Below are 11,053 nucleotides of genomic sequence, written 5' to 3' on the forward strand. Positions count from 1 at the left end.
GCCACCCGGCCCGGGTCCCCGGGCTGAGCAGGAATTTCCCTTGTGCGGGGATTCCACGAGCGCCACGCTTGGCCACGCATCGCGTCTCGGAGCGGGGCACCTGGGCCGCCGGGCCTAGAGGAAGAGGGAGGTGGAAGATTCCCTTGCGTGAGCGCCGTGACGTCAGCGCGTCGCGTCTGGGCTGTTTCCGAGCCCGCCCTCCGGCGCTTAACCCTTCCTATGCTCGAGCGGGGCTCGGAAGGGTGAGGGCTCGGAAGGGTGAGGGCCCGGCCTTCTTGCGTCGTGCGAACAAGGAGTCTGGAAACTGGGATGCCCAGGTCCTAGGGGGGAGTAGGTTGAGGGCCCGGACTCCTGGGTCCTGGGGAAGGGGATGCGAGTCTCCCAGACTCCCGTGAGGTGGGGCTTGGACTTCTGGGTCTGAAGAGGGGGGCGAGGTCTGAACCTTTGGATTCCTGATGAGCTAGGGGGCTACTGACTTCGTGGTTCCTCAGGGAGAGGGGCTGGGGACTCGGATGCCTGGTATCCCGAGGAAGAAGTATCAGGGCAGCTTCTAGGGCAGAGAGATATTGGGAACCTGGATGTGCGTCTCTGGGGAGTGATGCCCGGCGACGCCCCGAATCCCTCAGGACTGGGAGATCTGGGGGTGGGGTGAGGTGGGATTTTTCACGGAAGTGGCAGGCAGAGGGAGGGGGGCTGCAGAGGGCGCCCTCCACCTCCTTCCTCAGTTTCCACGACGCTGGTGGAAAGTTGGGTCAGAGGGGGAAGTGCGGAGCAAAAGGAAGGAAACCGCGGAGGCGGCGCCGCACCCGAAATCTTAGATTGGCTTTGGAGTTCTTAGGCGGCATCGGTGTGCCAGTTTTTCCGCGCGGGAGGGCGAAGAGGGCGCTCAGATTCACTCCCCGGCGCACTTGGGTGACTTAAGGACCCCTGATAACTTCCCTCCCTCCTCACCCCGCAGTGAGCCGGAATGAGCGCAGCCACTGCCCATCACAGACGGTGAAGAAGCTCCTAGAAGAACAAAGGCGCCGCCAGCAGCAGCCTGACGCTGGTGGGCTACCGGTGAGGCCCATGAAGCGCTGTAAACTACAACTCCCATGAGGCCATGTCCTGTTGGGCAAGGACTTGCTGCCTTGCTGGGCCCTCGGGGCTGATGAGAGACGTAGTCCTGACTTAGATGCCCTGTAGGTGGGGAATGGATGCTGAGGAATCTGCCAGATAAATTCACCCTTGTTTCTTTTTGCTTATGCCTCTACAGGGACAGTTCCTGGCTCCCCTGGCCCAGCCCCTGACCCCATCTGTGAATGAGGGTGAAGCTGGTAAGTCTGGAAACTCACCTGGTTCCCTCAGCTCCTAGCCCCAGCTTCCCTCAGGGACTCAAACATCCCAACTCTTAGAACTTTCAGGAACTTAGGAGTTAGACCCTCATTCTTGCTGAGACCTGCAGAGTAGAACCAGATTCTCTGGAGCCCAGTAGTCTGTGCACATAGTCCTTCAGGGGCCCAGGCTCCCAGCCTGGAATCTAGGCCCTCAACCCCTCAGTGTCCCAGGCATTTAGGTCCCAAAAGTCCAAGCTTCCAGCCCCTTGGTGCCCCAGAAGTACTAGCTTTCAGTACCTTGGGGACTCCAGGCCCTCACACAGGTCCTGTCTGGGCGGTGACTTCCCCTAACTCTGGTAACCAGGCCTGCCCCTGCTCCTCCTCTCCCATGCAGGCCATACTCACTTCCCAGCACACCAGGAGACTGTGGGTTCTGGACTTGGCAGCCTGGCACCCCCCATGGGCTTTCCAGACTGGGACCCCAACACGCATGCTGCCTACACGGACAGGCCCTACTCTTACCCTGCTTCTGCTGCTGAAGGTTTCCTGACTCCTGACTTCTACTCACACTCGGACCCAGGGCGGCCGTGTTCATTTCCCCTGGGGATGGAGGTGAGATACAGAATGGGAACTGGGTGCTGAAGGGCTCCTAAGATTTCCAGTTGCCCTTATGCAGCATTCTGAGATGTCTGGGGCTGGGTTAGGATCCCATTCCTCAGATGGGCAAAACTGAGGCCCAAAGGTCCAAGGTCACTTGGCGCAGATGGGACGCCCAGCCACTCTGCCTGGCGCTCTGTACGTGTATGTGTGTGTGGTAGAAAGAGGGAATTCTCAGCTGACTGGCTCTCCCCATCACCTGTACCCTTCAGGACCCCCTGGATACTCGGCCCTATGCAGAACCTTCCCTGCCACAGGCAGGATCCTGGAGAGGTTCTGGACTCCCTTCAGGACCCCCACAGTTGCCTCCTGTGGTCAACGGACCATCCCTGGACACTGCCCGTGCTCACATGCTGGCTTTGGGGCCACAAAAGCTGCTGGCCCAGGATGAGGAGGGAGACACGTGAGTACAGGGAATGGAATCTGCAGGCTCCCCTGTTCAGCTGGGGTGCTGTGCTCATTGCTGCCTTCCACCTATCCTCAGGCTCCTGCACCTGTTTGCGGCTCGAGGGTTGCGCTGGGCCGCGTACGCCGCAGCTGAGATGCTCCAAGCGTACAGACATCTGGACATTCGTGAGCATAAGGGCAAGGTGAAGACTGAGGGCCTGGACTCCTGGATCTGAGGGCAGAGGGTCTGGAGGCCTGGATTCCTGGTTTTCAGAGGGGAGGGGACTGGAGGCCCAGACTGACCTTTCCTGACTCCTGCAGACCCCTCTTCTGGTGGCTGCTGCTGCCAACCAGCCCCTGATTGTGGAGGATCTACTGAACCTGGGAGCGGAACCCAACACCACTGACCATCAAGGGCGTTCTGTCTTACACGTGGCCGCTACATATGGGCTCCCAAGAGTTCTCTCGGTATGTTCACCTGGCAGGTGGGATGAGTGGGATGGACTGATTGCCTAGATCCTGGCTTTCAGGGCTAGGAGGCCTGGGGAGACCCTAATCCAGCTCTCTACCTCCTCCTCCTCCCAGGCTGTGATTAACTCAGGGGTTCGAGTTGACATCGAAGCCAGAGACTTCGAGGGTAAGTTGGGTGGTGGGCAGGGTAGGTGGAGCTGGTGGGGCTGGGTGGGGTCCGTGCTCCAGATGTAGAGTCCTCACTGTCTCTACTCTGCAGGCCTCACGCCTCTCCACACAGCCATCCTGGCCCTCAACGTTGCTATGCACCCACCCGACCTATATCCCCCAGTACTGAGTACCCAGGCCCAAGACAGGCTGGCTTGCGTCAAGATGTTGCTGCACATGGGTGCTGATCATACCAGCCAGGTGAGCTGGGCAGTGGGCAGCTGGCCTCCAGGAGGGCACGTGGGATGGGGGCGCCTGGATATCCAGGGGCTCGAAACAAATGCTGACTTGCCTCTTCCCAGCTGTGTGACCTTGAACATGTGACTTCACTTCTCTGTGTCCCAGTTGTCAACTGGGAATAATACTACTGATCTTAACTTATATTTACCAAGCACTTACTATTCATCAAACACTAAGTTTCATGGATTAGCTAATTGAATCCTCACAAACACACTTTGATGTGTATACTATTATTACTTTCTGTCTTTCACTAATAAGGAAACTGAGGCTCAAAGACTCAAAAATCTTATACCTTGTGAGTGTCAGAGAGGGGATTTGAGCCCAGGTGGCCTGACCCCAGAATCCAGCTGTGAATACATATAGTCTCCTCCTTCCTGACAGTAGCTCCTTCAAAGGCTGGCTGAGAGAATTAAACATCTACTCATTGTTTTGGATTTTTAAATTTTAGTTTAAGAACTTTGAACATAGGTAAAGTACAGAAAATAGTATAATGAACTCCATGTACCCAACATAAATAACCAGCAACTCATAGCCAGTCCTTTCCCATCCACTTCTCCTGTATTATTTTTAAGCAAATCCCAGCTTACAGTTTTACCCATAAATATTTGTCTTTAGAAGACAAGAATTCTTGTTAACCTCAGTACCTTTATTCCACCTTAAAAAAAGTTAACAGTCTCATAATATCAAATATCCTGTGTTCAAGTTTTTATTTGACTCTAAAGTGACATACATTTATTTTTTTCATTTAAAAAAGAAAATGAAGAAAAAACTAGGATCCAAATAAAGCCCACACATTGCAGTGATATGTCCTTTTAAGCTCTTAATTTAGAGCTTCCCCTCCTTTAGAGTTTTCTCTTCATAATTTTTTTTGATGAGCCAGCTAGGTTGTTTTGCCCTATATAAACCCACAATTTTTTTAAAAATTGAAGTATAGTTGATTTACAGTGTTGTGTTAGTTTCTGGTGTACAGCAGAGTGATTCAGTTGTACACATATACACATATTCTTTTTCATATTCTTTTCCGTTATGGATTATTACAGGATATTGAATCTAGTTCCCTGTGCTATACAGTAAGACCTTGTTGTTTATCTGTTTTACATGTAGTAGTTTGTATCTGCTAATCCCAAACTCCTAATTTATCCTCCCCCATCCCCTTTCCCCTTTGGTAACCGTAAGTTTATTTTCTATGTCTAAACACACAATTTTTAATGTTTATTATCATTACAAATTCTTTAAAGGCACATAGTAAAGTTTCATTGTGGAAAATGTCTTTATTTGCTTCCAAATATGAAGAGAACAGTTCGGTATGGAAGTAGATACAGGCTTAGGTAGTCCACTGATGAAGGCTGCTCAGTTCCCATCCTTATAGATAAAATACAGTCCATGTGGGATGTGGGCACATTTTACTGTGTTTAATAGAATGTGGGCTGGCCAGGGCAGCTGCTAGTCCAGAGAGCTCCTTTGGAGGAATAGAAAAGGAGTCTTTTTCTCAAAGATACTTGGGCTGGAAAATTGTCTTAATAAATGTACCGTTTGGTGATGTGTATGATCTGAATGGCACCCCCTTAAATCTGGTATTCCTGTAGAGTGCACAGCACATACAACTGTATAAGGCACTCCTGGGTGCTTGAAAAAGAGAGACAGGGTGTCTAAAGGCGCTTGGGTTCCATGGGTGGAGGCTTGGGTGTGAGGACTGGCCTGACCTCTGCCGTTCCCCTCCTCACAGGAGATCAAGAGCAACAAGACAGTTCTGCACTTGGCTGTGCAGGCTGCCAACCCGACCCTGGTTCAGCTGCTGCTGGCGCTGCCACGGGGAGACCTGCGGGCCTTTGTCAACATGAAGGTAGGGGCCTAGGCTGGAATGTGCAGATTGGGTGAGACGTGGCAGAGAGCAGGCAGTGGGATGTTGGGAGTCCCGCGGGCTGTGGCTGTGGAGGGGCCGCTGTGTGGGACGTGGACGGGGCACGTGTAGGGCCTAGAGGGGTGTGTGGAATGTGGCCCTGGAGGGGGCTTCTGGGGGATGTGAGGAGGGACATGTGGGACCTGGGTGTGACGGAATATGAAGCGCGCCGTCGAGGGCCCAGGCCAGCTGAGCCTGTGTCTTCATCAGGCCCCCCTCACCGTCCCCAGGCCCACGGGAACACAGCCCTCCACATGGCGGCCGCCCTGCCCCCTGGGCCGGCCCAGGAGGCCATTGTGCGGCGCCTGCTGGCAGCTGGGGCGGATCCAACGTTGCGCAACCTGGAGAATGAGCAGCCTGTCCACCTGCTACGGCCCGGGCCGGGCCCCGAGGGGGTGAGCACTGAGCCCACCCCGACTGCAGGGTGCACCCCCGACCCCATCATTCCTGACTGTAGAGGGTGACTTGTAATCTCAGAAGGTGACCTTGACCCTTATCCAACTCTGACTTCAAAATGTGACCTTGAGGGACTTCCCTGGCGGTCCAGCGGTTAAGACTCCACGCTTCCACTGTGAGGGGCATGGGTTCCATCCCTGGTTGGGGAACTTAAGATCTCACATGCCGTGTGGCACGGCAAAAAAAAAAAAAAAAAATGACCCTGGACCTCAGTGTTTGCTCCCTTGCCTGATAATGGTGACTCCTCCTGACCTCTGTTTCCACCCTGACCTCAGAGTGTGACCTCTACTTTCAACCCTGAATCCTGACCTCAAGGTGTGACCTTTGATCCCCAAGTATGACCTCCAGCCCCCTGACTTTTAGTCCTGACCTCAGAGTGGGACTTCTGACCCCCAAATGTGACTCTGGCCCCTTGCTTCTCCCCTTTGACTCCCAGTCCTCAATGCCAGTCCCAAGGTGGGAACCCCCGGCCAGCAACACCTTTGCTCAGGAGCCTTAATTCATTGTATGAACGAGCCTTCACCCCCAGCCCCGCATCTTGACTCAGAACCTCTGACCTTCAAACCCAACTGACCCTACTCACTTCTCTCTCACCCCCAACTTCACAGGGTGTGCCTGCCCCACTTCTCCTTGCAACCTCTCAAGTTTCTTCCCCCTCTTGTCTTGTCCACAGCTCCGGCAGCTACTGAAGAGGAGCCGTGTGGCACCCCCAGGCCTGTCCTCTTAGGACTCAGACCCAGAACCTGGACTGATTTTCCAGTCCCCACCGTCCTGTGGGACAGCCAGCGTATGCTAATGTTGCAAATCCGTGATAATGTATGTGCATAATGTCCTGCCATCGGGGTCTTACATTAAAACCCCAAAATGGCTGTTGGCGGGTAAACAGTCCCCAATATTTGGGGTGGTATGATACCCTTCCCCCACCCACAAGGAGCCCCCTTGATGATTTCTGTGAAATCGAGGCCCCTTGATTGTTTCTGTGAAACACACTGGACCCCCAACCCTTTCCCCACCAGGATCTTTTGGGGTCCAGATGTAACTCCCCATATGGTACTTGGGGTACGCCAAAACAGCTTCCGGTACCATCCTAGTAGAGCTCCTAAGATGACCCCTGACCTCCCCAGGATCCACCCCCTTCAGGTCCTTAACCCTGAGACATAGGAAGGACTCTCGATTAGAGTCCCCTGGGTCCTACTGCTTTAAGTCAGAACACAACCAGGCCCCTGACCCAGACCTCAGTATTTCTAGTGAATCCCTCCCCTATCTGAAACTCTTGATTAAACTCAGTTTGGACTAGAACCGTTACTGTCTAATCTCTAATCATTGGTGCAGGGAAGCGGCTGAGGAGCCGTGTTTGGGTGAATGTGTCTGGGTGGGGGGTTGTAGCAGACACTGCGGGTGCCAAGTCCATATCCTGTCCCCCTCACCCTGTCAACACCTGGTGGTCTCACTGCCAGGGCCAGCACGTGACTCTGCCTGTGGGCATTCTCAGACCACTGGTGCCCGCTTTGCCCTGGGTATGAGTGTGGCAAGACTTCCATGCCAGGAGGATCATGCCTCTTCCCACTCCAACAGCTCTCAACCAGTGACGGACTGAAGGGAGACGGTATGTAAATACTCCAGGTCCCCTGCCTCTGTGGGGATAACTGGGAAGTGTGTGTTCTACACGGGCTCTCAAAGCTCCCCAGTGGAACGAAGCTCCCGTTCTCCACCGTGCTTCTGGCTTGATAACGTACCCTTTCTTGGCAGCTTTCCCTTTTCTGGGTCCCTTCCCGCCTCCCCTATCAATGTTCCCCACCCCTTGCAGGTAATCTTGTCCTCAAATCCTTGCCTCAGCCTCTGCTTCCGGAGAAACCCAAACTAAAGACAGAAGACCTCCACAATGCCCCCTTGTACCTCTGCCCCAGAGCCTCTGCTCTGTCCTCCGTCCCAGTCTCGTCGCTCCAGAAAGCTCTCTGGCGCACGGTAGCCCCCACTGCTTGGAGCCTCTCACAGACAACAAACCAAGCACACTTCAGGGCATGTGCCAGTGTCTCTACCCCAAAACTTAAGGCTTAAAACAACCACCACTTTTTTTATTTTTTGATAAATTTATTTATTTATTTTTGGCTGCATAGGGTCTTCGTTCCTGCGTGCAGTCTTTCTCTAGTTGTGGCGAGCGGGGGCTACTCTTTGTTGTGGTGCGCGGGCTTCTTTGCGGTGGCTTCTCTTTGTTGCGGAGCACGGGCTCTAGGCATGCAAGCTTTAGTAGTTGTGGCACGCGGGCTTCAGTAGTTGTGGCTTGTGGGCTCTAGAGTGCAGGCTCAGTAGTTGTGGCGCACGGGCTTAGTTGCTCCACGGCCTGTGGGATCTTCCTGGGTCAGGGCTCGAACCCATGTCCCCTGCATTGCCAGGTGGATTCTTTTTTTTTTTTAATTATTTATTTATTTGTTTTAGTCTGTGTTGGGTCTTTGTTTCCGTGCAAGGGCTTTCTCTAGTTGCGGCGAGCGGGGGCCACTCTTCATCGCGGTGCGCGGGCTGTCGCGGCCTCTCTTGTTGCGGAGCACAGGCTCCAGACGCACAGGCTCAGCAATTGTGGCTCACGGGCCTAGTTGCTCCGCGGCACGTGGGATCTTCCCAGACCAGGGCTCGAACCCGCGTCCCCTGCATTGGCAGGCGGATTCTCAACCACTGCGCCACCAGGGAAGCCCGCCAGGCGAATTCTTAACCACTGCACCACCAGGGAAGTCCACCACCACTTTTTTTGTTCGTGATTCTGCAATCTGGGCTGGGCTAAGCTGGGCAGTTCTGCTATCTTGCTTTGGTCACACACGTGGCTGCCGTCAGCTGGAGGCCCGATTGGCCTGGACAACAGCACTCACATGTCTGGTAGCTCAGCTGAGACAGCTGGAACTTCTGAGAGTGAGCCGAGCATCCCTCTCCCTGTGGTCCCTCCAGGAGGGTAGGAGGATCTCCTCACGCAGTAGCTCCAAGAGGGAATATTCCAAGAGAAAAAGCCCCTGCTTGCATCATGCCTGCTGATACCCCACTGGTCAAAGTCAGTCATGTGGCCAAGCCCAGAATCAGTGGGGAGCAAGGTACTGCACTAGAACAAGAATATTGGGAGGTGGAGTTATTGGTGGTGCCAGCACAAGTCTCCCACATCAGCTGCCTTGGACCAGCATGAGTGTGCTCTTCTGTGTGTACTCACATAGTGGCAGCTGACCCATGAAGAATTCATAATAGTATGTTGTATTTCATTAAATCTAGGAAGAACTTAATTGGAATTCATCTTACAATTATGTGGCATTGTTTAATGTCTGCGTATTTTTCCTTTGTGGTGCATAAAATAATGGTATTTCTTATTTTTGATGGCATCTTAGATTCTGTTGACATATAAGATGTGTGTCCCGACAGGTATCAGCACACACACACACACACACACACACCACTAACGTGATAACACATCTCTAAGAAACTTTGCTTTACTAAAAGAAGAATTAAATCGTATTCAATGGGAAAAGAAGAGTGGTTTAGGGGCACAAGAGCATCAAATGAGCAATAGTAAAGTTATTTTTCCTGCTGGAATTTCAAAAAAACCAGTGTTTTTAAACTAATTACTCTAAGTATTGCCATTAAAATGCAAATATTATTAGGGAATCATGCACTGAGCGTATTGAGCAAAATGGCCTTTCATTTCTTATCCCACCTGCTTGGAGCTCCTTACCTATTGTTAGCCTGTTAACCACCCTTGGCTGTGAAAATACAAAGGCAGTTTTCCCCCTGCTTGTGGTGCTAGTTATAGTTTCTACTAGAATGGTCTGAGTATACCTGATGGTAAAGCCAGTATCAGAATGATGTTGCCAACTGGGTTCTTAACAAAGCTGTGGCGTTGTATCCAACTTGCATCATGAAGGCATCTTCCTCCCAATACCTACCACATCTATATTTAATATACATGACCTATAATTCATGTATATATTATGTAGAGCTCATCACTGTGAGCTCATCGGTCCGTTGGAAGAATTAAAAATACATGCTCCCTCCCTTAGCCATCTGTCAGAAAATTGTGCTATCCTGATATTAGAACATGGCACACTACTGCTATCTGCTGGGAAGTGGTAAAAATGCAAATCTACAATGTCTAGGAGATGAATGGTATCACTTGAAATTTTGCAGTGAGCAACCCAAACACCATATGGGACAGCCATGAATTAGTAGGCAGGAGGTTAGCAAAATGGCCTAGAGTATGGGCACTGGAGCCAGGTTTCCTGGGTTGAATTCCTAGCTTCATCCCTTCCTAGATGGTGATCTTGGTAATGTGATGTAACTTCTCTTTGCCTCCATTTCCTAATCTATAAATGAGGATAGTCATAGTACCTACTTCATGGGGTAGAAATAATGATAGTGTGCCAGTGCATGAAAGCCCTTGGAGCAGTGTCTGGCACAGGGTGCCATATGAATGTTTGCTGCCATGTCATTTTAGAATTTATTCAACAAGTACTTGCAAAGTGCCAGCCACAATTCTAATGTCCCAACAAATATTACTCCTTTTAATCCTCATAACAACCCTCTTGAGACAGGTAACAGTATCTGTAGAGGGACAACTCTGACATGTCACAAAATGGGATGCACTTGCAGACATCACATAACCCTCTCTGGGACACATGGTTGGATTGCCACACTCCAAGGGGATTCTTTTTTTTTTTTTCAAAGCACGCGGTGCCACAGGGGCTTTTTTTTTTTTTTTTTTATTTATTTATTTATTTTTGGCTGTGTTGGGTCTTTGTTTCTGTGCGAGGGCTTTCTCTAGTTGTGGCAAGCGGGGGCTACTCTTCATAGCGGTGCGCGGGCCTCTCACTATCACGGCCTCTCTTGTTGCGGAGCACAGGCTCCAGACACGCAGGCTCAGTAGTTGTGGCTCACGGGCCTCGTTGCTCCGCAGCATGTGGGATCTTCCCAGACCAGGGCTTGAACCCATGTCCCCTGCATTGGCAGGCAGATTCTCAACCCCTGCACCACCAGGGAAGCCCTCCAAGGGGATTCTTATCACCTCCCCCAGAAGGGCTTAAGACTCAAGAATGGGAAGAGCGGTTCAAGATTCCCTGTCCCTCATTGAGTTCACAGGTTGGGGGTGGATGTTGTATGTGATTGTGTATGAGGGCGAGTGGGAGGCAGGGGAAACTTGCTAGAGCCCAGTCTCCTTGGAGTCCACCCTGGAACCCAGCTGATACAGGCCTAGAAGTGGCTGCCCGTTCAGTACCACGGAAAGCTCCTGGGTGGGAGCCTAGCCTAGATCTCTGGACCCCGCCCCTTCCCAAGGCCCCGCCCAGATTTAAAGATCTCTCCAACAGTTTAAAGAGGTGAAGGAGGTCTGGGTGGGGTTGCACACCAATGTCCAGAGCTGATTACACCCTGATTCCCCCACAGAGACAGAGGA

General features: G+C 52.0%; 1 protein-coding gene across 1 annotated transcript; it reads left to right on the forward strand.

Annotated features, from left to right (window-relative positions):
* Positions 1–730: 730 nt before the first annotated feature.
* NFKBID (NFKB inhibitor delta) lies at positions 731–6,903 on the forward strand. The gene is made up of 10 exons (XM_036832978.1): positions 731–1,059; positions 1,256–1,316; positions 2,186–2,376; positions 2,458–2,563; positions 2,682–2,828; positions 2,946–2,997; positions 3,091–3,239; positions 5,005–5,121; positions 5,409–5,573; positions 6,308–6,903. Exons 2-10 carry the CDS (start codon positions 1,302–1,304, stop codon positions 6,359–6,361), a joined length of 996 nt encoding a protein of 331 aa, XP_036688873.1. The 5' UTR covers positions 731–1,059; positions 1,256–1,301; the 3' UTR covers positions 6,362–6,903.
* The last annotated feature ends 4,150 nt before the right edge of the window (positions 6,904–11,053 follow it).

This window comes from Balaenoptera musculus, chromosome 19, assembly GCF_009873245.2.
Source record: "Balaenoptera musculus isolate JJ_BM4_2016_0621 chromosome 19, mBalMus1.pri.v3, whole genome shotgun sequence".
Lineage (NCBI taxonomy): Eukaryota > Metazoa > Chordata > Mammalia > Artiodactyla > Balaenopteridae > Balaenoptera > Balaenoptera musculus.

Excerpts from the sequence above, each read along its gene's own strand:
- NFKBID (XM_036832978.1), top strand. Across the intron at positions 2,829-2,945 it reads GGCTCCCAAGAGTTCTCTCG|GCTGTGATTAACTCAGGGGT; the intron begins GTATGTTCACCT and ends TCCTCCTCCCAG. Across the intron at positions 5,122-5,408 it reads GGGCCTTTGTCAACATGAAG|GCCCACGGGAACACAGCCCT; the intron begins GTAGGGGCCTAG and ends CACCGTCCCCAG.